The sequence below is a fragment of the Hoplias malabaricus genome, chromosome X1, assembly GCF_029633855.1.
Source record: "Hoplias malabaricus isolate fHopMal1 chromosome X1, fHopMal1.hap1, whole genome shotgun sequence".
In the NCBI taxonomy this organism is placed as follows: Eukaryota; Metazoa; Chordata; class Actinopteri; order Characiformes; family Erythrinidae; genus Hoplias; species Hoplias malabaricus.
The window spans coordinates 18,417,007-18,444,164 of record NC_089818.1 but is presented as its reverse complement, the minus strand read 5'-3'; the positions used below and the strand labels follow the sequence as shown (position 1 = coordinate 18,444,164).

The following is a 27,158-nucleotide window of genomic DNA, read 5'->3' as shown; positions in this document are numbered from 1 at the left end:
CCAGTGTTTAAAAGTTTAGTTTTGTAAAGACAGACACACACACTAGTTTACTTTAAACGCAGACAGAAAACGAGACCTTTGTTTATTACAGAAGGATGATTTCTGGTTTATTTTAGCACTACTTTATAAGGGGTTTGTGATTGATATTAGTCAGGGGGCAATCTAATCATTTTTATTGTAATATTGGGGAAAAGAAACACTTTTGAAAGCGCAGTTTGGAAATAAATAAGTGAAGTGGCTGTAATAACACTTTATTTCTGAACAGTGCTTTAAAGAGTACAGCTTTGAACAGGACATCAAGACAGTATTTTGTTTTTATGTGAAAGACCATGTTTTATATTCAAAAACCTGAGTTAATTAATGAGAGATTAAGTTTATGCAGCCCATATGTACAGAGTCAAGTTAGTAGAATTCAGTGCTGAGTGCCTTGAAGAACACCTATTATGTAACATTAGAAATCAGTAACAAGTCCAACAAGAGCCCTTAATATATGTTGTGTAAAATGGTGAGACACGAGAGGAAATACTGTTTAAATATACCAGAATGTAAAATGTAAAAGAAAATGCCATGATGTACAGTAAATATAATGGAAGAATCTGAGGGATCAATAAAGGTATTAGATGTAGCCTACTGACCAGCAGTGAGCTAATACTGCGACTATTAATGTATAGTACATCAAACATTTGATCTGTACTTACCGTTTTCATAGCGAAACAAGTGCCAAAAATAGGAAATAAATTCTAATAATTACATTTCTGGTGTCAAACAGATGAAATGGTAACAGACGGCAAAGTAGTATAAATTAAGACCGAAACCACAAAAGCATTGTAATGATGCAGATTAATCTTGAGATGTACATCACTGTAGTTCAGTAGTAAAAAGGATATATTCCAGTATTCTTGTGATAATCTGACCTTAGATTCTCTTGTACGATTTGTAGCAAAATATCTGTTCTACGACCATCAAAAATGTTCCAAAATCAGATCACTGAGTTCAGATTACTGGACCACTGTCACACAGTCATTACAGAACAATACAGCACTCTGGGAAAATGATTAAAAGACTATTCACAAATGGAGGAGGATATCTTTACAGGAATCAATGTCCAGACCCAAAGCTGGAACTGGAAACAAAATGGACCACTGCCGCTGAATATTCAACACGTTACAGCTTTATATCAAAAAGCTTTGCTCATCTGATCCAGAGCTGGACTGTTCAGATCTGACACATGCCTCACTGATGTTACAGAAGTGTTACAGATCTTCAGTCATATGCACATTTTAAACACGTCAAAGGCTATATTTGCTGAAAAAGGGAAAAGGAAGGCCTACAAAATGTAACTATAAAGTATTCATGAAACCTTTTGCACTGGTCACATCTTTAGGTTTATGTTATTTAGTAAATGAACAGAGATTCTGCATGAAAATGTGCAGAAGTGTGTTCTCTGGAGAATTCATACTTTCCATGTTTCCACTTTGAAAATCAACAAAGTATTTCACAAGGGGAGCTCAGACTCTTGCATACAACTGCAAATGGAGTTGTGGATGTGAGATCTATTCAGAGTCAGCTGGTTCTGAATCAGGAGTGCTGACTGGCTGTTCTGGGATGGTTTCTGGGACAACAGAACTGAGATCCAGACTGGTTCTGGGGCTCAACTGATCATCCTCAGTGCTGGTCTCACTCTCCTGACTGACCAGAGGGGGGCGTCTTTTGCTTCCTTTCCCCGGTTCATCGGTCTCCGAGTCAGAGTCCAGAGAGCGATCTTGAGAGCCCGAAGAACCCAGAAAGTTTCCTGCACAGGAACAGATATGTAGTTAAATTATCAACAGTGACGTCATGTACAGTACCGTGCGGATGGATGTTGTAGTATCTCACTGCAGTCGTGCTCTGAGAACAGTCTTCTCCGCTCCTCCTCGCCTTCTTGGGATCCGTCAGGACTCTCCTACAAAAGAAAAGCATTTCAAGCACCGTTGATATATAAAGTCAGGGCTGCTCAATCCTAGTCCTGGAGATCCAACACAGCCAGCCAGGTGTGTTTGAATAGAGCTGGAGCTAAAGTGTGCAGGGTGGTAGATCTCCAGGACCAGGAATGAGCAGCCCTCTATTGAGAAATGTAAATAAAAACCTTGGTACCTTGTACAACTTCCCTTACACTTCAAGAATTGTATATTTAGTGCTTAAATAGAACATAAAAATATACACTTCTCTTGACTTTGTTTGATGGAGTGTTAATTTAGTGTGTGGTTTCAAATCTACAAGATGGCCCTTAATAAATGACAAACTACAAGCTGCTTCTCGCTCACCTGCCCCTGGCATGTGAAGGTTAGAGAGGACGAAGAGGCAGGACGAGAGTCCGAGTAAACAAAGATGTGAGGCTGGAAGATGATGAGGGCTTCTACAATGCGGGCCTGATGGGGGTAATCCACCAAAGAAGAGAGCGAGATGGTGGCCCCTGTGGGTCTGGGTCTCATCAGCGTCGGCCCAAACACGATCCCCAGATTACTGGAGCTCATTTTATTGTCCTGCTCCATTTCAGCCACCCTGAGAGAAAAGCATAGATTTTAAAGTAAGAATTCTTTGAAAAAATTGTTTTTTAAAGTCTTTTCCACTTAAAGGAACACTATGTAATGTTTTTGCCTTGTACCAGCATCAAAATCATTGAGAATAGAGCCTTTCTCATTGCTACTTCGGCTTTGGTGCTGTAGAAACTATACTATATAACTTTTGGAAGAGGGTAAGAAATTCTTACATTGATTTCAGCACAGTGCTGTACAAATGAATGGCACAAGGGGGAGCCCCAGAAACAAAAACACCCAAAAAGGAACACTATCAGTCAGTCATTATCTGTAACCCTTATACAGTTCAGGGTCACCGTGGGTCCAGAGCCTACCTGGAATCATTGGGCGCAAGGCGGGAATACACCCTGGAGGGGGCGCCAGTCCTTCACAGGGCAACACAGACACACACACACATGATTCACCAATCCACCTACCAACGTGTGTTTTTGGACTGTGGGAGGAAACCGGAGCACCCGGAGGAAACCCACACAGACACAAGGAGAATACACCACACTCCTCACAGACAGTCACCCGGAGGAAACCCACACAGACACGGGGAGAACACACCACACTCCTCACAGACAGTCACCCGGAGGAAACCCACACAGACACAGGGAGAACACACCACACTCCTCACAGACAGTCACCTGGAGTGGGAATTGAACCCACAACCTCCAGGTTGTGGAGCTGTGTGACTGCGACACTAACCTGATGCACCACCGTGCCGCCCGGAACACTATGTAAGATTTGGTATTTTTTGTTCACGGGCTCACCCTACAGTTGCAGAGTAACAGTTTTTTAACTTTTACAGCGTTGTCCTGAAATCAAGAGGGTGTGGAGAGTTTCCTACCCTCCCCCAGAATTTACAAAGTGCAGTTTCAACAGTGCAGAGCCCGGATTAGCAATGAGATAGGCTCTATTCTCCTTATTACAGGACTGTGGAGCATCACAATGATTTTGAAGCTGTAATTAAAAAGAAAATATTCTACATAGTGTTCCTTTAACCTAAACGTAGTTGGGGGTTGCTTCTTTAGTGTTTACCTGGAGCTACAATGTTGCAATAGTTATAAGATTTTAGCCTACACTAAATTCAATAATTTCATGCTGGAGGGGTACTTGTAGGCTCCTGTACATTAAAGTACTAACTAAAGAAAATGCATTGTTTGGATCACAAAATGCTCTCCAGCTCATCCCCAAAGTAATGAATGGAGCTCCGTTACTCCAGAGAATGCTGCTGCTCATCTCAAAGCTGGAAGGCTTATACTCCTGTAGCTGACACTTGGCATTGGGCATGTTGACCTTTGCCTTACACTCATGTGCAGCTGCACCACAGCATTCTAATTGTTGTCATGCTTATTCTAGAGATAATATAAGCTGTGTTGTCATAACCAAGCATCTGTATGTACATTAGATATACTTTAATTTAGCTAAATTTAAAAAATCATAATGGGTGTCTACAAATATATGTTATATATACAAATATATAGTGTAAATCCTGAATAAACAGATCAGATTTGGGTTTTTCTAGCCCTCAACTATGCGTCTCACCTGCGCAGGTGGCAAATGATGTATTGCAAGGTGGCAGTGTTGGCAGGTGGAAGCTCTTTAAGGAGCTCTCTGAGTTTCTCCACCAGTGTGATCACCTTGGGGTCAGTCTGTGGCCCCAGGTCTACCAACTCCGGGCCTTTAGCCCCATCTCCTCCCTCCGGGGCCTCAGAGCAAAGGCTCTCCTTAGCCAGCCCCATCAGATCATTATACATACGGAATGGCACGATGGGTTCTGGGAGCTGCAGAAAGGAACAAATGACAGTGAATGTTACTGTCAATGTCCATATGTAATTTAAATCAAAGTGAAAGACGTGTGTGCACTAAAGTGTGTCCCACCTGTCTCAGGTAGAGTTTTAGGACGTTGCTGATATCGTGAGGAGAAGCCTGAGAAAGTTCCACCAGCTCTTTACCATTCTCAAAAGCCTGGCACAACTTCTCCACCCGCGTCTTCACTCCGTTTACACGGTATATTCCCTAAAAGATCATTCATATAAATACATTGGATTCACTAATGTTGAAATATATCTCTATTTCCATGTCAACAACATCTTCCTTACTCACCTTCATCTTGACTGCTCTCCTCTCAATCTCCTGGATACACTTCTTAATGATGAAAGGCACTCTGTCAGAGTTGCCCTGCAGCACCTGAGAGAAGTCTCGGCCAAACAGTTGCAGTCGGCCCTGTAGTTTTTTATGACCACACTGGATGGCCAGAGACTCCAGACATTTCTTATGGCAGGCCAGGAAACACTGCGACACACAAAATGCAGGGTCAGTCAATAGAATTGTAAGACACTAGCCATTCACTGGCTAATGTAAAGGATGTGGACAAAACAGTATCAGATCTCAGTTCAGTACTCTGTCGTGTAACTGATGTGTGTGAATGTCCATTACCTCTTCACACTCTGCTCCCTGGAAATACACGTAGCTGTCACACTCACGGCACTTGGATGGAGTGCGGAGTTTTCGTAGACGATGGGTCTTGGCAGCTTTGGACAGACCCACGTTTCGAAATGGACCAGTCGACACAGTCATCTCTGGCTCAATTCCATTCATACCTAACACAACAGAAACCATGGTGGCTATAATGATGTGGCCTTTTAACTGTTGTACTTGTATTAAAATAGACTACATATGTATTTATAAATTCGCCACTAATGACAGGAGTGGAAAAGGGATCTGTAAGGACATCTGGGGGCTCCTTTCCTTGAGTAACCTTAAAAAGTATCCAAGCCATGCTAATATTAAATCTTCATGGTGCATTCCTCATATAGTGAACAAGGTCACATACCACAGAAAGGGAAAAACAAAAGATCATTATTCCAAATCCTTCCAAAAAACAATATTAGAACTCACTTTGTTCAAAAGAGACCACATTACTATCTTGCTCATCTACATCTTCATTTGATGACAATGTCCCAGCAGACACTGGCCTTAGAGCCTTTGAAATGTCTCCTGCAATAAAACACAAGTGAACTTGAGCATCTAGAGCTTGTCTTTAAGAGGCAGGAAACAGCACATCCTTTAACGAAATGTAAGTATTATTTAAAGCTACAAATGTAGTTGGTCAGCCAGTGAAGTTTGCTTCTTTATTATTTTATATAATTACTGAAGCTAAAAGGTAATGGCAGCTTCTACCCCATCAATAAGCACTGTGTAAACTCCATAACTAAATAATCAGTCAATTGAAACTGTGTCTTGAACAGACATAAATACATGCGTTCTGCCATTTGTAATCTACAACATAAAAGATGTTATGAGTAAAGGAAAAACCATCACTCTTGGCCCAACTACTGTGAATGAATCAAAAGCAGGTTCTGAGGCATTGGTTAGGTTTGTGTTGACTTGTACCTGTGCTGGTAGTAGGGGAGCCCAGTCTACTTCCTCCTCCCACACTATCCGTGTCACTCAGAGTAGCCGGCCAGGACTTGTGAGCTTGATGATCGCGACCTGCAGTGAGCAACCAATAATTAATCTAAAGTAAGTCTTGATATATGCCAGTTTTTTTAACGTTAACATTTTCACCGATATTGTTTTCAACACTTTGAATTAAGAGGTGCTTATAACCTCTTCTGTGCTTGACCACCCCACCATCTCCTGACGCTGCCTCCTCAATGCTGCTTTGCCGCTGGTCTTCAGTGAGGCTGTCATGACGTGTGCGAGCAGGCCTGAATGGAACCAAACATTAATATTGCACAACGTTTAGAAGTCAGACAAGAAACAGAACGAGATTTACCATAACAGAATGAATAGTGAAGAGAAAACCTAATCCTTATTAACTGTGGGTAATCAGTGTGTAGTTACACAGAGTGAGTAACTCACTGAGCGCTGGAGGCAGAGTATGGCTCAAACTGGTAGACTGTGATGGGCTCTTCTCTGAGATGCAGGTTTTTGACGTGAGCGGCATACTGCTGGCCCGGGTCATACAACTTACAGCTCTCACACAGAGTCTGATAGTGCACAGGCAGTGCTGCTGTCTGCATATGAAGGATCTGGTAATAAGAGATGGTGCACTGGAGACAGAACAACACAAAGAGAAACAACCACAGACTCACAATTAGACAGATCAAAGTGGTTCCGATTTTAAATGATTCATCTACAGTTTCCTGGATACAAAATTAAGCCTGGATTTAGACTGTATTGCAAAACATGTGAACAGTACTAAATTATAGCAGTGTTATGTAGCGGTGAATCATCACACTTCTGAGAAACATGTCTAAACTTCATGAGTATCTGGCTGCTACATTCATATTATGAAATCACTGCTCTAAAAATCTTCTTCCCATTTATATGTGTGTGTGTGTGTGTGTGTGTGTGTGTGTGTGTGGAGAACTGTCTCACCGCCTGCAGTATCTGGTCACTCTGTTTGATGATGTCTTGGATCTGTTTGAGCACTTGGACCTTCACATCTTCCAGTTCCTGCTGCTGTGTGATGGCATCAGCAATACATGTTCGAAATGTGGCCTCAGCTTCATCTGCCTGTTAACACACACACAAAGAGAAAGACCAAAAACACGATTAAACACACCAATCATCTTAGGGACTTCCACACAATGATGGCAATGTTCAACACAATTTGCCCCTTCCAACAACAGAAAGTTGATGAACTGTTCCTTTTTGGTATAAACCATTGTAAATGTTACCGTAGGTTTATGTGTGTGTCATAAAAGGTTTATGTACTTGTCACATATACACAGTGCTCTACAGTGAAGTCAGGCAATAATTTCAAGTTAAATCTGGAAGAATTTCCTCACTTTTAAATGGAAATCAATGAGGACATTGCTTGCAACACTGTGTCAGAGCTGAGCAAACTTCACCTGTATACATATAATACCCATCTATAGCTATTGTGTTAAGTTCTTGTCATGTGTGTATACTATAATACACATAATATTTTATCCAAGGGTTGCTGTCACATGATTGCTTAGCCCTGGGTGCCAAATTGGGGACTGATTCTCTAGTTTCAGAGTGCAGCACTAATGTAAACAGATGGGAAAGATAGCTAAATGTCTCTCATACTCAGCTCCACTCCCTGCACTGGAGAGAGTCTTACAACACCCAGAAGCACAGAAGCCCATCGCCTCTTAGTGTCAGAGGAGTAAATGTATGGAACAAATATGAGTGAGTTATTCATATCATATACAAGCTTTAGTAATCATGTTATTTCACTAGCGTTTTGGTTTAGCGTGTATGGAACTATAGACACAAGCCACAGATTCATTTGTCCCATTCTTTTACCTGTTTATTGGGTAAAAAAATAATATCCTGTTCTCCTTGCCTTCTAAGAGTGGAACAGATTCTTGGAGGATAATGTAAACTATTTCTCAGATTTGGCTTAAAGTTTAAAAATGTAGTTCTCCTTTTCTGAAGATGCAAGTGATCTGTTAGAGATGTTTCCATGCCATAGTGAAATTGAGGCCACATCCTAAAGGTTTCACACTCCGTAGGGAACAGTGTCTGTCATAAAATACCGGTTCACATTTCCCTGTCGAATTATCATTGAATTACCATCTAGTTGAAGTATTATCACTTTTATCATCTGTGATGTAGGGAGTATGGTGCTATTTTGGGATGCGGCCTGAGCTCCTCTACTGACTTACACAGAGCGACATACAGGGGTTGGACAATGAAACTGAAACACCAGCTATTTTAGTGCAGGAGGTTTCATGGCTAAATTGGAGCAGCCTGGTGGCCAATCTTCATTAACTGCACATTGCACCAGTAAGACCATGTGCATCCAATGGTTCAAACATTGTGTCCTGAAGGCGTGATCAGGACGACAATGCACCAATACACACAGCAAGACTGGTGAAAGACTGGTTTGATGAACATGAAAGTGAAGTTGAACATCTCCCATGGCCTGCACAGTCACCAGATCTAAATATTATTGAGACACTTTGGGGTGTTTTGGAGGAGCGAGTCAGGAAAAGTTTTCCTGTGACCTGGCCACTATCCTGCAAGAGGAATGGCTTCAAATCCCTCTGACCACTGTGCAGGACTTGTATATGTCATTCCCAAGACGAACTGACGATGTATTGGCCGCGAAAGGAGGCCCTACACCAGTTTCATTGTCCAACCCCTGTAACTCTGTTTACAAACATGACATGGACAAATGGGTCTGGGGTCCATACTAATATTTCTTTAATATTAAACGTGTAAATGAACACTAAAAGTGATGACCGCAACAAAAATATACTTTAAACATCAGAGGTTTTTTTTTGGAGCTGTGTTTCTGAGTAATGAGTATGTCACAAATTACTCAGATGAGTGGCTACTTAACAGTGACATCAGCTGCAACCCATGGATATCTGAATTACATGTACTTCCTGTGTAATGTCCCTTTTCCACTAAACATTTCACCTCTCTGTGGGGTGGACTGTTCCACTGTAACGGCTTCACACATCATACACTTTAATAGGTTCTCCAGGGGCTCTGGCTCCACATGAAAGGAAGTCATTATTTCTATATGCATGGGTGGAGCTCTCAGTTCTCGCTGAGGCAGTGAATTGCAGAGGACAGTTGAGGTAAAGACTTCACGTCACTCTTTATTGCAAAACAGTTTTTTTCATTGTTTAAAAAAAGAAAAAAAACCCACATAAACTGATCAGAACAAAATGATGGCACTGAGCAAAATGTATATGATGCAATTGCCACTAATCACACAGCTCACGTGTGCTGTTGCATCATTTCCTGTGTGGGTCAGCTGACCTTGTTGCGGGCTTCCTCCTCCAGTCTTCTCTTCCTGTCCAGTGCTTTGTTGGTGGACCCACTTCCTGTACCATGCTCTTCCTCCACCTTATTAGCCACTGATCGAGCTTTCTCATACTCCTCACATCGTGTCATGTACCACTGCCGAGCCTTGCGCAGGTTACTCTCCGCTTCCGCCTAGTGGCACGCACACACCCACACGCATACACAAACAAAATCTTGTATTAGTGTTTCTGTGAGACAGAGAACAAATGTATTGAAAAGAGACGCAGAAATCAACAAAAGCTGGTGTCACCGAGCAAAGGTTTAGAAGTAACTTTGCTGAAAGTAAATAAATTCTTAAATATATCTTACTTTAGAAGGATGAAATTTAAATAAATTACACCATCATTTCAAGGCACTTAATTTTGTCCATTCACAATGAAAATTTACATGCAACAGGAAACTTGTATTTGCAAGTTCTTTAACAACAACAACAACAACAACAAGTAGCTGCATTTTACATTGGCTTTCATAAGTATCACCTCAGTCAAGTCTTGATCATCTGAATAAAGTGTTTCAAATTAGGAAGGTGTAAAAAACCAAAACCTGTTCAATTCAAGCGGGACAGCTATTTCAAAAATTAGAAGGGCTTTCTCACAGAACAAGCTTGAGTGTTACTAAATAAATGTTAAATATAAGATAATATTAACTGTAACTGTAGTAACTGTAGATACGATTTTGAATGCAGGGAATAACTGCACAAAGCATTTAAATGATCAAAAATAACTAACATTTTTTAATTGTTATAAGCTGTTTTACTCGCTGCCAAGATAAACATTGTTAAACAATTAAGGTGGCTGCCACAATACAGTATATTCTTGGCTGAAGTTTATAATAAAGCAAGACAAAGGGTAGGAGAGAGTAAAGCTGTGTACCAGTTTCCTCTTGGCCCTCTGCCATTGCTCTTTGACCTCTCTACGTTTCTTCTCATGCTCCTGTTTGCGCTGCATCAGAGGCTACAGGAGAGCAACAGAGAGAGAGAGAGAGAGAGAGAGAGATATTTAGAAACTATGACTCATTTCAGTACGTGGTTTTCAAAGACAGTTGAGAGTCTGGTTGGAAACTACACATCAGCTGCACTACTCCCATCTGTGATACAGCGTAACTTTGATTAGAGAACTTTATTGTGATTTTACCAATCTGCATAAAAATTTGAATGGAAAACTCTTCAGTTCGCATTAAGCAAAATAAAGTGTGTCTGGGTAGGAATGTTTGTCAGAGTGAGAATGCAGGAGCTAAGAGAACACCTGCTTCACCTGAACACACTGGCAAACCACACCTCTTCATGTTATTATTGTGCGTTACCTGTAGAAAGGAATGTGTGAGGACAGAGTTTGTGGACTGCTGCACACCAACACTTTGCTCTAGGTCCTGCTCCAGAGCCAGAGAATAGATAGACAGCAACGGCATGTGGTTCTGAAAAGAGAGCGCAGGAGAGAAACAGAGTCCATTCATTTCATGCTGCTTGTGATAAATATACAGTACATACATATATGTTCCTCATATTCTGTACCTGGGTAATGCTCTGCTTGCTCGAGTGGTACAGCCTATTAAGACCTTTAGCAAACTCCATCTCTAAAATCCAACAAACAAACAGAAACACATTCAACAGAGAGAAACATTCTGGTTGAGAGCAAAAGAACATAGAGAGAGATCCAGTGTGAGACTTTCTTTGGCAAACAAAAGGTCTGAGGAATGAACAACAAGATAAAGGTAGATCATAGCTGATTTCTTTCTGCCTGAATTCTTCTGTTAATTGAAGCAATTACTGACAAGATCCATGACTATAATTCAGTATGAATAAGCAGTGTGTATAGATTTACCTGACAGTAATACCCATGGAGTCATTTTAATCCAGTATAAATTAGTTGTGTAAGTAGGACTCACAGTCTGATAAAACTGTGGAGGGATATTAATCAAACATCAATCTGCAGTGTATGTAAATGTTGCAGTCTAATGATAATTATGGAACGAGGAAAATCAATTGTCTTCTGTAATTGTCTGAATCTGGAGTTCGCAATCAGGTTTCACTTCAAGTTAATGTCATCCTCGGTTTGTTGTTACTTTTATCGATTACTTCTCGTGCCGTAATGCTGATTTGTAAATTAGGAAATTACACAGATAAAGATACTTTATGTTGTCCTGGAAAATTCAGATAAAAGGCATCACACAACAGATTTTAAGAATCAAGTGTATGTTAGTTACCGAGAGCGATGCGCTTGTCCACGTAGCTGATGATGTCCTTCATGTATTTGGAAATGCTTTTTGCGTAGGACAGCGCTAAGTCCACCCCACCTTCACTGCGCTGCAGTAGGACACCCACCTCCTCTGGACTCATCACTGACGCACACATACACACACACACAGTAAGGAATTTGATGACAGGAAATGAAAATATTCAATTTAATAAATCAATCAAATCCTCTAACAAATGACGTTAGCAGAGTTTTAACGGTGCAAACATTTCAGTGTCTAAGGCTAAGACAATAACTGTGTTTCGTAGCTTTGCAACCTTTCCAGTTATAACCAGATAAACCACGAGCTAAATCCATAACAAGAGAGAGCAGTGTGTGTGTGTGGCACTTACTGCAGTCCCCATGGTTACACTGGCCCCCTCCATCCAACCCCTGCCCCGCTGATGATCCACACAGGTTCTCCATTGACTACAAATATACACAATAAATTCAGAACTCCAAGGAGTACAAAGTTATGACAATAAACGTCCAGTCAGATGCAGAAGAGCTGTTAAGCAAAGCATTAAGCTAAGAACTGAATTTTTAATGTGTCTGAAAGTCATGCTCCTGACTGAGCCAAACATGTTTGATCATTTTCCACTGGAGAGGGCTTTTGTTTTTATTGATCCCTGCACAAAGTTATCTTTATATTATCTTTCATATTATCATCAACTGTTCTTTTTTTCAAGTTGTTTTCATCAATTTCAAGTTTTTCAGCACTTTAGACTAAGATACACACTGCCAGAACTGCATATATATATATGTTTATGAAAAAACAAGCATTGTTAGTCATGCAAGAGGCTAAGCACAACAAAGTCCACACCTTATAGGGCAAGAACACAAACAGTGACAGTTTTAGCACGGGGTGGAGTTCGGCTCGGTGGCTTTTCAGTTTATACTTTTCAGTTTCAGTTCGACCTTGTCAGTTACCTGAAGCAAAATATATAATAACTTTAAAACCTTGAACTGTATCAACATATATTAAGCCCACCCTAAATGATGAAATGCAAGACTGTGAAGTGTGAACTGTGTGTTCTCTTTGTTATAGTGAAGTCTATAAGAGGGGAAAAGAGGAAGCTATGATAGAAACCCAGAGCAGGAAGCTACAAACACAAACGCCACTAACAACATCCGCCCCATCTCTGTGTGTGTGTGTGTGAGGAAACGGTCGGTTAGAACTTGCACTGTTGCTACACCTTCCTGGCTGAGGGAGGACATGGATGTCTGCTGTTCTCTCCTCCTCCAGGGCTAGAAGTTAATTTTGTTTTGCCATCAACACCAAAAACCTGAAATGCAGATTTAGCTGATATCTGACCTACAGGAGCAAGACTGGTGTAGCCAGTAAACAGAGGAATACCCTCTTCACAATTTTAGTTGTACTCTACTGGGCCTTTAAAATGAAGAATAGACAGTTAATAATTGCACTGTGACATAACAGGTTCAACTGAACATTAAGTCCAAATACACTGAAAAATGAAGTGCCAGTAAGTGTTTACAGTTTAAGTGGTCAAAGCCCAAACAAAGAACTAGTTAGTTGGACACAAGCATTGTTAGACAGCTACATAAATGAAGCTTGGAGTGCAGCAAGTTACAGTTACCAAGAGCTATGTATAGATACCTTGAGTTTAAGTTTAAGCATGCATAAAAACACAACAGGAAAATACTAACAAGAAGAGTGCAACATGCTGCAATAGGCACCAACTGAGAAGAGGTCCATAATTCCTACAATGACACACAACCACAAACACACACACACACACACACACACACACACACACACACACACACACACACACACACATACATACATAAACTTACCCTGCTCTTTTCAGTGGGAGGCAGGGACAGGAGGGTACTACTGTCCACCTCCCCCATCAGCAGCTCTGACACACTAGTTAGAGTAAGAGAACAAGAAAAAAAATAATATATATATATTCTATTGTCTCTGTGTGTGTATGTGTGTAATACAATGATGTTATTGGAGGGAAATACTGAAGTGCCATCAGACAGGAAAAGGGCAATATGTCCATTCACTGACACTGACTAATACAATACACTTCACATTTTTACCAGAAAACACCCACAAAACTTCTCTCATCGGAGCAAATGCTAAATACATGTTACTAAGATCTTATCAAACATTATTATTATTAATATTATTAGTATTAGTAGTAGTAGTGGTAGTGGTAGTACTAATGTCTACTGTTTTATAGTATTTTATAGTAGGGCCTTCAAACAGCTGTCTTTGCCTTGATGGAGAATAATAGACTGAAGAGTTTACCATTCAAATGTTTATGAAGATTGGTAAAAACGATGCCTGGATTTTCCAAAAGTTAATAAAGCCATTAATAACAGAAAAAAATCATCAACATTGCAGAAGAGGGATTTAGGCATTAATAAGTTGGAAAAGTGGATTATCAAAAAGGAAAAAATATGTGAACATAGATGCAGATTTTTCGTATGTAGTTTTGAAATGTCACATGTAGGCACTATAAAAGTAAAATAATAATTCTGATGATAATAATAATAATAATTCATTCATTCATTTATTGTCTGTAACTGTTTATCCAGTTCAGCGCTTGCGGTGGGGTCCGGAGCCTAAATGGAATCATTGAGTGCCTTACAGGAACAGGTCCTTCCCAGGGCAATAATAATAATAATAAAGTAAATATAATTAACAATTATACCCCGAAATATAATGTGTAGGCACTATATAATAATAATAATAATACTACTGCAACTGCCCCATGCTCCATGTGTGTGTTTGTGTGCTCACTACACCTAGTTCACAAGTGTGTGTGTTCACTGCTCTGGATGGGTTAAACATGGAGGCAAAATTGCTTTGCACATTGTGTTGTGACCATTAAATCATGTTTATGTTTATGTTCTCAGAACTTTGCTGCAGGGGCATTCGCAGTAGATAAGTGAGTGAAGGGGAAGTAGGACAGCAACTTTAGCCATTATTAAACAGCCTACTTCTCCACTTTGATAAACTGTTTGGCCTACAGACATGTGCAGTTGACAGAGGGCTGTCAAAACTGCTCTGCTGGAAGGTAATAAGGGTCTGAATCGTTCCATTGTATACGGAAAAGAGTGAGCGAGAAGCTTGGGTCAAGACAATTGCTATATGTATATAATTATGATGCTCTTTGAAGCATTCATTTTAGCTGAAAATGTCTGTCAGTTCTTTTAATAACAACTGAGAATGTGACAAAGGCTCAGACTGAAAAAAGGAAGTTATGTTGTTACATGACGTAAAAGAGCACATGATTTGGTCAAAGCACTGCACTGAAAAAGTAAATGCAAATTTGCACAACGTTTTCACATGAATAAAAAACTTAAATCAGAACAGTTGTGTCTAGGTTACACGTGTGAAGCAATCGCTATAATGTAACTACTCTTATTTCTATAGAAATATTTTTTGCATTTGACTTTATTTACTGTGGTACAGATGCTGCTGTATTCACCTGCTGCTAAAGGCCACTGCAATGGTCTCAATGGCTTTCTCAAAGTCCTTCTTCTGCATCTCACTGCTGCATTCATAACTGAAGCCTGCACACAGGACACAGCACACAATGGGGTGAGGTGGTTGTAGGGAGTTCCGAACAACCTCAGACCAACTTCTGCTTGCTGTTTGAATAGTTCCAACAAATGCTTTTAAATGTTTACTATTAAGGCATTTACTTTCTTTAATATCTTTAAACATTGTTTTTTCTTTTACTAAGAACCAACTTTGTGTGGTAGTTCCCTCTGTTGTGCAACCAAGGAAGTCCATTAAACAAATAAATAGATCTCTTAAATTATGTTTGAAAATATGAAGTAATAATTCAGTAACAAAACCGAAATAACACTGAAAACTGTAAAAGTGCTTAACTTCCAGTGTAAATTATTCAGGCAGTAGATTTACTGAACAGAAATATTCTGACTGCCATTTTACATCAGTAAAAATGGCTTTACCGTTTCACTCAGTGCAGACAAATATCACATGCCAAAATACTAGCTCGGAGGTCCTAATCTTTTAAACACTTTTGATAAAGCGAGCTGAATCCTACACTCCAGCTTTTGAAGATGGTTGGACCTTTCGCTACAACTGTCTAAGGCCACAGTAACATGTAAAGTATGACTTAGTCCCTCTCAATCCTGTTGATTCCGAGTGATCTGAAACAAATGTAGAAAAGACACAGTGACAGGCTGCACAAGTTGTAGAGAAAATAGTTAAGTAGATTTATGGGGCGAGCTAGAAAACAAGTGGGATTTGAAAATAAATTAGCTTAAAAAAAAGTACCCAAATATTTTGATGGAAATAAGCAGCACCTTTGAACACATAAAAGAAGAAAGTAAAGAGGTTTCACATTTCACCATCACAACAACCCTGCAGCCATGTAACCAAACCCACAAAATCAGTGGGAGCAGGAAGGTGGAGGCTCTTCAGAAACCTACTTTCACTGTGACCTAAATTCAGCTGCAATTATAGATTTATGGTCCAAAGACTGATGATGTTCCACAGTATAAAACTGGACTAGGACAATAACGCAGGTGTAGTTTCCTCATGTGAACTGGGAATCTTTACCTAATATTACATGAAAAGTACAGTTTGCTACACATATTACACAAGACCTATTGATTATGTTTGTTTAGTGTTTTGGACAGTATTTAAAAAGGTGTGTTGAAATGAGAGCATCGTTTACATTAAAAAATGGGGGAAATTGGTAAAATACTTGAAGGGAATATCTACATTTATTAACATGGCATTTCAATAGTTGTCAGTCATAATCATCAAATTAAAAGAAATAAACTCTTGAAATATATCCCTCTGTGTGTAATGAATTTAGTTAGTCAGTTAGTTAAGTGAAATAAATCAACATTTTCATGATATTCTAATTTTATGACCAGCACCTGTAGGAGAAATACACTTACTCCAAAAAGTATGACATTATAAAGACTTTTAAAGTGTTGGCTATTCTGCTCAAAACTTAGACGTTTCACAAATTATAAATAAGTTCAAAGTTAATCCCTACAATTTATACCTTATAAGGCTCAACATCTTATGAAATCTTTATAATCACATAAAGGTATTCATCTTTATGCCGCACACAAAGTAATCGTATTTGATGGAATCTGTTAGGAGAGGACATTGTTCTCTTCCACTTTGTTTAGGAAACAGAGCGTGATTGTTGTGGTCTCTACTCTCTACAAACAGCTGGCAGACGTTTAAAGAGCCGTTACCATGGTGTCAGATGCAGCAGTGCCAGTGTCTTATGAGACAGGCATGTCAAAGAGGTGGCGTTTCACTGGTCCTCAATTACTGTTATCATTTGGTCATGCTGACACAGCCTTGTGGTGACATGTGTTTGGAGCAAACAGACGCAAACTTATTGAGAAATCAGGTTTCTTCTTGTGATGGAAAATTTTTGACATCCATTGATTTGGTTTGTAAATGTGTTTAAGTTTAACCACACTTTTATAATATTACAATAAATTACAATAACAGCAACATAGTAAAAGCTGTTTAAAAAATATATTGTCGCTGTCCAAAGAAAAACAAGTATATCCAGTTTTGTTGATGTTTACTTTTTCTTTGGACAGAGAAGATATGATGGACATAAAAAATTAGAAATTAGGCTACATTCACTTTTAGACTACATTCAATTTTATCACAGACACTTTTTAGTTTATAGTTACTGACAGGATCCTATAATTTGATGAAAAATTCCACATTTTCCTCTCACATTGACCAACTGGAGCAGGTCTGAGAGCAGGGCTACAGTCACTGATATAGTAGATGTTTCAGACGGTAACCAAGTGTACCTGATCAAATCAAATCTTGATTTACAATATTTTCAGGTAATGTACAACTGCACAGAAAGCAAAAAAGTCCAGTCTGCTGGGATTTTGGTTGCTCTGACCTTTGACCTTGGAGATGAGTGTGCCCGCAGCCGTGAGCGTTTCTACTGTGTTGAGCAGTGGATAGGTGCTGATAACCTGCCTCAGGACACGCAAAACCTTCCCCAAACACTCGTGAGCCACCGCCCATCGAGACTCTTTCTCTAGAGAGAGAGAGAGAGAGAGAGAGAGAGAGAGAGAGAAAGAGAGAGAGCGAGATACGTGATCAGAGGTTAGCAGTAAAGATACAAATCTCTGACAATTATGCACAATGATACCACAATCATACAGATGTTCACACAGCACTGATATTTCCTGTGGATATTTGACAATGTATTAGTTGCACTCTGGAACAGCAGAAGGTTAAAACAACGCTGGGCTGTGACCCTAAAAAGCCTGCATTTTATGTGCTTTACTTCATTAAGACATACAAAATGCTATATATATATATCTCCTCAATTCAAATACAAGTAGACTGCATCTATATTTTAAAAATGATTATGTATCAACATCAGGTGTAGGTATGTACAGTGGAACCTCTACTAACAAACGCCTATACTAACAAACTTTGCAAGATACGAACCGGGCATTTGAATATTTTTTTTGCCTCCACCAATGAACCATGACTCTAGAAACGAACCCGAGCCTCTGCCGAGCCGGCGGCTGGAAATGGCCACTGACCCCAATAGGCGAGTCTCCCAGCGCCCAGACTTGAGTGAGCTTTTAAGATTAGCAAATTGTAGCTTTAGCAATTTAACACTAGTGTAAATAGCAGACATCAACATTTGTGCTAAGTTAAACCGTATCTATGCTTCGTATCCCCACATTCACCACCTACTCTCCGTTATTCCACCCACCCCCCACCTCCCGTCATACAGACAGTGCCTGTGTTACTCCTCCAGCCAGTCGTCACGTCTTCAAGGTAGCGATGTGTAACCACTTAAACCTTTTTTATTTCTTTTTTTATTTCTGTTACCAATGTATTTCTTTTTTATTTTTAGTAACGCTACATGTATTTTTTTACTAATTTGAGACTGTTGTAAACACATATCAGTGCAAAACGGGTGACTTTCGGGGTGGGGGCTGGAACGCTTTAATTGCTTTTCCATTATTTTAAATGGGGAAAATTGATTCGAGAAACGAATTTTTCTACTGACGAACCGAGTCACGGAACGGATCAAGTTCGTAGGTAGAGGTTCCAATGTATATGTAAAATATAAGAATTTGGCATCACAGCACAATTTTGATATGAATGTTACAAAAGACACAAATTTTTTAGGGAAGACATAATGTTATCTAGAGTTTATTATAAATGAAATGGACCCTGTTTCAAATTCACTCCAATGAGGGCCAAGTTCTCAAACTGCACACTCTCAACACCTCCACACTGCACCTAGTCCCACAGTTCATCAGGGCATGCCACCGTTAGCCAGCATTCTAACATCATACAATGTTAACACATTTTGCAAATCTGACACAACGTCTCTAGGTGTTATAATCTACACTTTCAGAAAAAAAGGTACAGAAGAAGTACATAATTGGAAAGACAAGCGGTAATACTATAGTTTCACCAGTTTCAAAAGTGACACATGGAACCTTTGGACAAGAATCATTATAAAAATAAAGAACATGATGACGATCTACTTTGCTGACTGCACTGAAAGGACTGACCTCTCTTACTGTATGTGTTTCCTGAGTGTAACAACTGTCTTTAATGTATGGCCCATCGGCATGAGACAGAACCGCAAAACTTGAAACTTTCACACACTTACTTTACACCATCATGCCACTGACACGTAGCTGAATTACAATAAATAAATTTCAAAACATAATATTCATTTGCAGGAGCGGACTCCGGGGAATAAAAAGGACTGTAAAATGAAAGCCAAAGTTGAAACTAAGAAACTTTATTTGAATTTTTTTATTAAAGATATACGTCTAAAAATAAGCTTTGTTTGGAGCAAACAGATACTACTCAAACATTCTAGTGCCCCCCAGCAAGAATTTGCAGCTTATATTTTAGGCTAAATTTGTTACAATGTCGTAACTCATCCGACATTCACTGCTATAAGTCTCTCAACTGAATCTCAACTGAAAATCAATGTCATTTCTGATGTAAACTACTGTTAAAAGACAGAACAAATGAAACACTGGTATTTCTTCATAGACTTAGAGTTGCATTATGATACAAGGTTCATTTCAGGTTATTGAAATCTCATCTTCTCTGGGGAAGTAAAGGAATGTGTTCTTTTTTCCCCAACAATGTCTTTCTGCTATTCTCTTCAATCAAAGAAATTTTTGTGTGTAGGAAATAACAGGCCAAAAAAAAAAATAAAAAATTACATTATTCCAAATTACAGTATTATAACTGACCTGCACACAGAGATGAGCGCAGTATCAACCTGTTTCACTTCAGAGCACATTAACTTTGACCCAGCATCTTCAACTGCCTCATAACACAGTGGCAAACTACCTTTATACACACTCCCACACAAACATACAGCCTTGGAAAATCCCAAACAGCTATAGACACAGGCAAACACCGATTTTTAATACTATTAACACATTATCAATGCTTCTGTGATGTGCACATTTTATTCTCATGTATAGACAGTTTATTTAAAGCCACTACTACTACTACTATTAATAATAGTTATAATAATCATAATAATAAAAATGTTAATCCTTTCCACTCAGCTACAGTGATGCTGATCTGAGATCTTTGGTAAAGGGGAACATTAGGTCCCCTCACCCTTGACACATCCCAGACATCATACGTTCAGTCATGAGCCCATGAGTCATTTAAGAAACAGAAATCACCTATATACAGCGTCTGAGTTAGGACAACCTTTCGTAAAACCAAGCGTAAGAGAGTTCATGAGGAGTAGACAAAGGCACAGACACACACACACACACACACACACACACACACACAAAACTATCATGTTATTTATTAAGAAATCTTAAGTGTCCACACTGCAGAGCAAACTGATTCACATGTTTGGACACTGTTGAGTTGGGAGAACAGGGAGAACACACCAAACTCTTTACAGAAAGAGTACAACCTCCAGGACCCTGGAGCTGGGTGACAGCAAAACTACCTGCTGCACCATGCCGCAAATCACCGAATAATTCAACGTTAAAAAATATTAGTGGTGTCAAATTATTCCAAATGTAATCACATCAGTTTATTGTGATTAATAATAGTTTTAATTGCAAGATTCAAAATTAGAGGTACTCCCAGGAAGATATTTTCCACCTGCCTCATGATCATTGAAAGGCAGTTTATTTTTTCAGATTTACTGTTTAGATGTGGGGATTTCTTTCTAGCAGGAACCAAGAGAACACCACACAAACAAATGTTTTTTCTGAGAATAAATGAAGAAGCAAGACATGAAGCACATGGCATAGAGGGCAAATCGTGATTTGTACACTCATGGACATTATTCTAGCTGGTTGTCTACTAGCTACAAAGACCATAAAATACTAATAATGTTCTCTTCATACAGCAGTTAGAACCAGTCCAAAGTGCAGTGGCTGCATAACTCAAAGGCAGAAGGACAGATTCCTGATGGGCAACATACATGTTAAGTTCTAACTGGATGTTCATGCTTTGAGATGAGATAGACATGCAGATATTTATAGTGCACTGTAGTGAAAAAGAAACAGACACTGAAGTCTGTGACCACAAAACAAACCTTCCCACGGAGTGTGATCATTTAGCGCTGGTGCGGAATCTGGCTCTGGTGTTAAACTGATGAACAAAACAGCATGTTTGACTTGAAAATAAGTGGCGGTCAAATGTCTCTGTGTCTGCACTCTCGCACTTACGAGCTACATTCACACCAACGACAAGACACATGAGCTGTAGGCAGCTTGGCAAAAGCAACAAAAGAAAACAATGTAAGTCTTTGTCTTGCTGGCGCAGAGCCAGCGTGTGATCGCACTGTCTGTGGTGACTTCTTCATTTTTTAAGCTAATGGATTTAACACCTCAGCATGGCCTCTTTTTCTCTGTTACACACACACACACTGACTCTTTTGTCCCAAAACACTGGGCAATCAGCAAGACCTAACTTGATCTGTGGGTTTGCGATTTCTTTCATGTGTGTTTTAGTCAGAAGAGAGCTTCTTGTGGCTGTGATTTTGCAGAGTTTTATTTCCAAGATATTTCTCTGTGACAGCGGAGCCTAATCCGCCGTTCAGCCGGCTTGAAATTATAATAAGCTCAAAAGAAATTTGCCTCTCAAATGAGTGCTCCAACTGCCAGTGTGATTACAGCTTATCTCCCCAAACCCCTAGGAAGGGCCTCCATACTCAAGACTATTTAAATATTTAAGAATGATTAGAAGCTGTGAGCTACTCTGAATGCATTGGATGCATTAGGAAACATATTACTGTGAAAAGTTAGAGACCATCCAAATGCTTCAACAGCTAAATGTATTTATTTATTTATTTATTTTTAATGTGTCCATCCTTTTCCTTTATTCAGGCTTCCAGGCTTAGAAGGCTGTACTGACTGCTTCTCACGATCCAAATAACCCCAAACATATTCACAGTGACAAGGCCATTGTTCTGAAAACATCAGCGGCTTCTTCTTTACTTCTTTTTTCATCTATTTGCAAATGTCAGTCACTGTCACTTAAATGCCAGACATGCTTTCAGACACGTATCACTCAATTGTTATCTCATAGTTTATGACTGGACAGATCTGCTGCAAATTTGGAGCTTAAATTCTCCAGTTTTGAAAGTGAACAATTCTAAATTTTCTGCATCCTTTATTCATTTTTGAAACACTTTCTAAACAGTTTGGAGTCTTTCCTGAAAATTCACCTTCCTAGGAACAATAACGTATGTCTTTTTTCCTCACAAATATCACCTGAAAAATATAAACTACTTCATAATGTCAATTGTGACTGATATATGGTACTTTGTCAAGTGTAATTATGGATTTGACTTATTTTTGACTTATACTTAGCTGTTTGCACAATGCTAACTGGTCTCCATTAGGCATTAGCTACATTAGCATCTAAACTCAGGCATCAAACACGTCTTGAGTGACTGATTACTTCAGGGTTTAAGGGAAAGCTGGGCTGTCATTTCTGATTCACCAGAACTGCTGATCTAAGTTACAGCCATTCTGGGACTTACGGTTTTGCACATTGCTAAGTGTTAACTGTCGGGAAGATTCACAGAATATTTGGTCAGTGAAGTCTAATGATGTCGTTCATGTATCTCCACAGTAACGCTGCGGCCAGCCCTGATAGGAGAATGTAAACAGGAAATGGTGTTGATGAAAATAGTGACATTTAAAGGAAGTGCTGGCCCAAGGAGCCTCAGCTAAGTGATTTTTGTTGGGCCTCTAGCTAAGAGTTGATGTGACTCTGCGACTAGCACTCTCCCTTTCTTCCAGTTTCATTCACGCTTGTGGAGTATGACTGTCACTACTGATTATATTAATTAACAAATAATAGGCTACACATCACTTAGTCCTCAAGCCAAGTCTGTGGGCTATGAAGGCATGGAACTGCATTCTCTAGAATGAAGGAGCATCATATAATACAATGGGATTGGATACAGATTCCATTAGGAACACTTATAAATGTCTGATGTATTCTGTATCTGCTTTTCCCTCTACGCCATTGGTCCAATGTGGATTTACTGAGTGGGTCACACCTATGGACACTCTTTGAGTAGCCAGTCCTCCTAACACAATGTGCTTTTGGACTTTGGGATGAAACCCATGCAGACACGGGTAGAACAAACAAAAATCCTCACAGTCAGTAGGGAGTAGGGATTTGAACCCACAACCCTAAGAAGCTGTGTGACAATGACGCATCCTTGTTGGAAGTTTTATTATTATTGTTGGTAGTAGTAGTAGTAAAAATTCACTCATTCATTCATTGTCTGTAACTGCTTATCCAGTTCAGGGTCGCTGTGGGTCCTATCCGGAATCACTGGGCGCAAGGCAGGAACACACCCTAGAGGTTGTGCCAGTCCTTCACACATTCACTCACACGTATGGACACTTTGGAGTTGCCAATTCTCCTACCAATGTGTGTTCTTAGACCATGGGAGGAACACACCAAACTCCTCACAGACAGTCACACAGAGCAGGACTCGAGCCCCCAACCCCAGAACCCTGGAGCTCTGTAAATAAAGCTGCTAGTAGTACATATAATAATAATTATTATTATTAACATAATCATTAATAATTACTCGGTTTATCGACATTGCTCAGAATTACAGTCAAAATAATAAAATACAATTAATTGGTGTTGTTTTATTGAAGAAACCTAAACCCGACTCCTTCACTCAGTGTCTCCTATGCGGCTTTCCGAAAAGCTGTGTGAAAATACACACGTCCAGCAGATGTGTGTAATCTCAAACTATGGGCTATAACGAAAACATCTGACGCACCATTCCTCTTCCTTCCTCTTTATCACCATGGAAACAGAGAAAAAAAAAACTCCACTTCACAACGACTAAAAGGCCATTCCTCATAAAGGAGGAAAACCATGACAGATATTGTAGGTCAAGGACAATGTTCTTAAGTTACATGCAACAACAGGCAAGCAATGCGAGGTCAACTGATTGTGGCTTGTTTAAGGAAACGAGCAACAGTTTTCTATAAAGCGTGTTTTTAGTACAAAAATCAGATGCCAAGGGTCTGGACTTCAACATCAATGTGTTCAAATATATGGAGAAAAAGACTGGACTGTTTTGTGTCTAAGGTGAGTCTGTAGAGACAACCCAGGTAGCAAAGAAAATCTCACTGATGGCGCACATTGACCATTTTGACTCTGGGTGAGTGTGGTTGCATCGTCTCATCCAATATGGGCAAACTGTCAAGTGTGTTGTGGAACAAATACAGGCCAATCTGGCCCAAACAATGCTCCGTAAACCAACTCAAGCCCAGCTCATGACAGATGACCCACATCTGGCCCACGCAACTCTTGCCAGTGCCAAAGATGAGCCATAGGTCCCAAAAGCAGCACTGATTAGGCCCAAATGCGTCTGCTATGTTGGTATCAGGAATAATAACCAATAAAGTAAAGACTACAATCACTAAAGAATGAATCTGTTTATAATTATATTATAATTTATACCCAATTTATCAAAATGTATTCAGTATCCAAGACATACTGTTGTGGGATGTTTACTTCTGCATTTTTGCACCTAATGTAACTAAGAAGCAATGGAAGTTGACAGCACAAAAATGAATTGTGCAATCTGAAAGCCAACATCACATACTTCTTTCAAATTGTGTTTCATTTTGAAATGTTTGCATGTTGACGGCTGAAGCATTGTTGTCATTTTTGGATCTACAAATTGACCACATAATTAAAACAAGCTTTTTGTTCTATGAGAAACTGAACAGCATTATTGAAAGTTATGCTAACTTAAGTATTCTAACACTTTAAAAAACATCACAACCCAAAGTATCTAGCATCTAGCAACTCAGTACTCCTCTAAAAATATACACATGACTTTTTGCCAAATAATTTCTTAAAGTCACCTTCCAACAGCACCACATCTTTCAGCTTCTCCACAGCATCTGCAAAGCGGGCCACATCCCTCAGCAGAGGAGGGATCGCCTCCACGTCAATGCCTGTAACCTCTGCATTCTCCAAGGTTGGGCTATGGGCCAAAGCTGCTCTGCCATGGGCCTTGTTGAAGCCCCAAGTCCCAGCTGTCTGGAATGGGAAGCCGGCAGCGCTGGCGTGGCGACTCAGGCCAGTGGGCCTTTTGAGGTTTGGCGCAGGTGAAGAACATCCTCCCAACTTGGAGTGGACAGCTGGAGTGCCAGGACATGAGGAGGGGATGGAGTCCGAAAGAGCAAGATTGGACAGACCATCAATAGTGTCTCTGTAAGGCTGCTCCGGAAGAACAGAAAGCTGTGATTAAACAAATGAGAGGGAAAGAGAAAGAACGGATGGGATGAGATGAAGTGGAATGGGTTAAAAGTTACAGAATGACTGGATGTAATGTAGTTAGGATGATGTGAGCAACAACAAAAAAAAACATATCTGCATTGTTGATATAAAAATAGATGGATTATTTAAAATAGACTTGAACATGTCAAAATTAAGGTCCCTCGCTTCTAGGTTTTAAGCCTAGTACTGGACTACAAAACATTATGAATGGGGACTCTCTATTGAAAGTAATTCATAACCTAAAAATATGACAAATACTTGTCTAAGTACCAGGGCACCTACCCCACTATTACCAGGATTCATCCACATTTTAAATAGGAATTGTGCAGATCTAAAAAAATGATAATGTAAGCAAATTCATTCAAATATGAAATGCTCTGTTCCAGGCAAATTAACCAAGTCACATTCATTTAAAGCACTGGTGAACTAGGAATCAGACGTGTGAATTGATAAATACTACCTCAAAGAAAGTTAAATATTTACAAGCTATAATCTGATGTTTTTTTTACGAAAGTTTAGAGTTCCATGCCTAAAATATTTATTTTATCTTTTCATGGTGGAGAGATATATATGACTCTGCCTGTCAGTAAGTCAGTGAGTGCAAAAGGCTTAGTTCCTGGTTCCTATCACAACCAGTGTAAAAAAATCTTGAGTCTGAATGTTTTTCTTGCAATGAACATAGCATATGTCTATTAAAACATTCTGAATGAATGTGTTTACATTTCTCTGAATTGCCTATACATAGTTCAAAATTCCATTACTAATATCTTTGTTTGGTTTGTAATGATCTTAGAGTTTGTCCTAGCAATTAATTTCCCACATTAATAATGAGAATAATAAACAAGTCCAATCCGTTGGTGCCTAAAATGCCTCTTTCAAATTTGTAAATACATTGTTGTAAATCCAGGTTTACCTTAAATACCCCAAAATACTTGTGGAATTTGTTTTAAATTGTTTTACTAAGAAGTTGTAAGGAAATGTGTGTTTTATAAAAACCAACCAGCTCTGAAAATAAATGTTAAAAAAAGTTTACATCGCAAGCCAGTTTACATTATCTATCTAAATGAGCCGTTAGGCTGCCACCTCGTCTCCCACCTGCATGGCTAGCTATATAGATAACTGTATTAAGGAGTATTTTCCTGGCTCGGTGTCTCTTCAGATTAAAGGATTAAAGGTGTTTGTGTGTTTTAAAAATTTTAATGAGAGTTCTCTTCAATATAAGTTGGGCTTATTAGCAGCTTCTTTTCCGAATCGTTCCGTTCCACCTTAAACTGGTCAGCCGTCGCAATGCAACTATCGCTACATCGGAGCCGCCTAGTTCAACAGCAGGACCATTTAAGGTGGACAGGAACAATTAGAATAAAAAGGCTTTTTAAAAATATACAGGAGACGAAATGCAATATTTCATACACACATGAATAGCACATGATTGTGTTAATTAAGTTAGGTTAAGTGGAGTCATTTTAATAAAATAATTTTTAAAAAAAAGCCGTTAAACTTACTGAGGTGTTGTGCGATGAGGGATTTCCTGAGTGTGCCTTCTTCGAAATCGAAGGCGCTTTCGTCAAATTATTTCTCTTCCGTGAAAACATTTTCTCAACTTCACCAGTTTAATTCAAATTATGTTCAACAATATTCTTCTTTTTCCAGCTGAAACACATATCCCCCCAAAACAGTGAGTTTTCTTTCACCTCCGCCTCAGCTTTGACAGCTGCTCGACTCCGTTTTCCTGTCAGACCGAACACTGAG

At 39.4% G+C, this 27,158-nt stretch overlaps 1 protein-coding gene across 3 annotated transcripts; it reads right to left on the bottom strand.

Annotated features, from left to right (window-relative positions):
- Positions 1-191: 191 nt before the first annotated feature.
- Positions 192-27,158, bottom strand: LOC136675538 (rho GTPase-activating protein 45-like). Of its 3 annotated transcripts, none has more exons than XM_066652120.1 (24): positions 26,912-27,158; positions 24,992-25,370; positions 17,497-17,637; positions 15,058-15,142; positions 13,409-13,481; positions 12,787-12,876; positions 11,944-12,019; positions 11,562-11,696; positions 10,870-10,931; positions 10,662-10,772; positions 10,232-10,312; positions 9,315-9,491; positions 6,948-7,085; positions 6,429-6,619; positions 6,174-6,274; positions 5,958-6,056; positions 5,463-5,561; positions 5,001-5,164; positions 4,668-4,856; positions 4,443-4,580; positions 4,107-4,345; positions 2,304-2,541; positions 1,876-1,942; positions 192-1,792 (listed from the first exon to the last, which is right to left on the bottom strand). In XM_066652120.1, exons 1-24 carry the CDS (start codon positions 26,999-27,001, stop codon positions 1,554-1,556), a joined length of 3,402 nt encoding a protein of 1,133 aa, XP_066508217.1. In that variant the 5' UTR covers positions 27,002-27,158; the 3' UTR covers positions 192-1,553. The 3 variants fall into 3 exon arrangements, with proteins under 3 accessions (XP_066508217.1, XP_066508218.1, XP_066508219.1); XM_066652121.1 differs by having other exon boundaries at positions 24,992-25,349; XM_066652122.1 differs by lacking the exon at positions 12,787-12,876.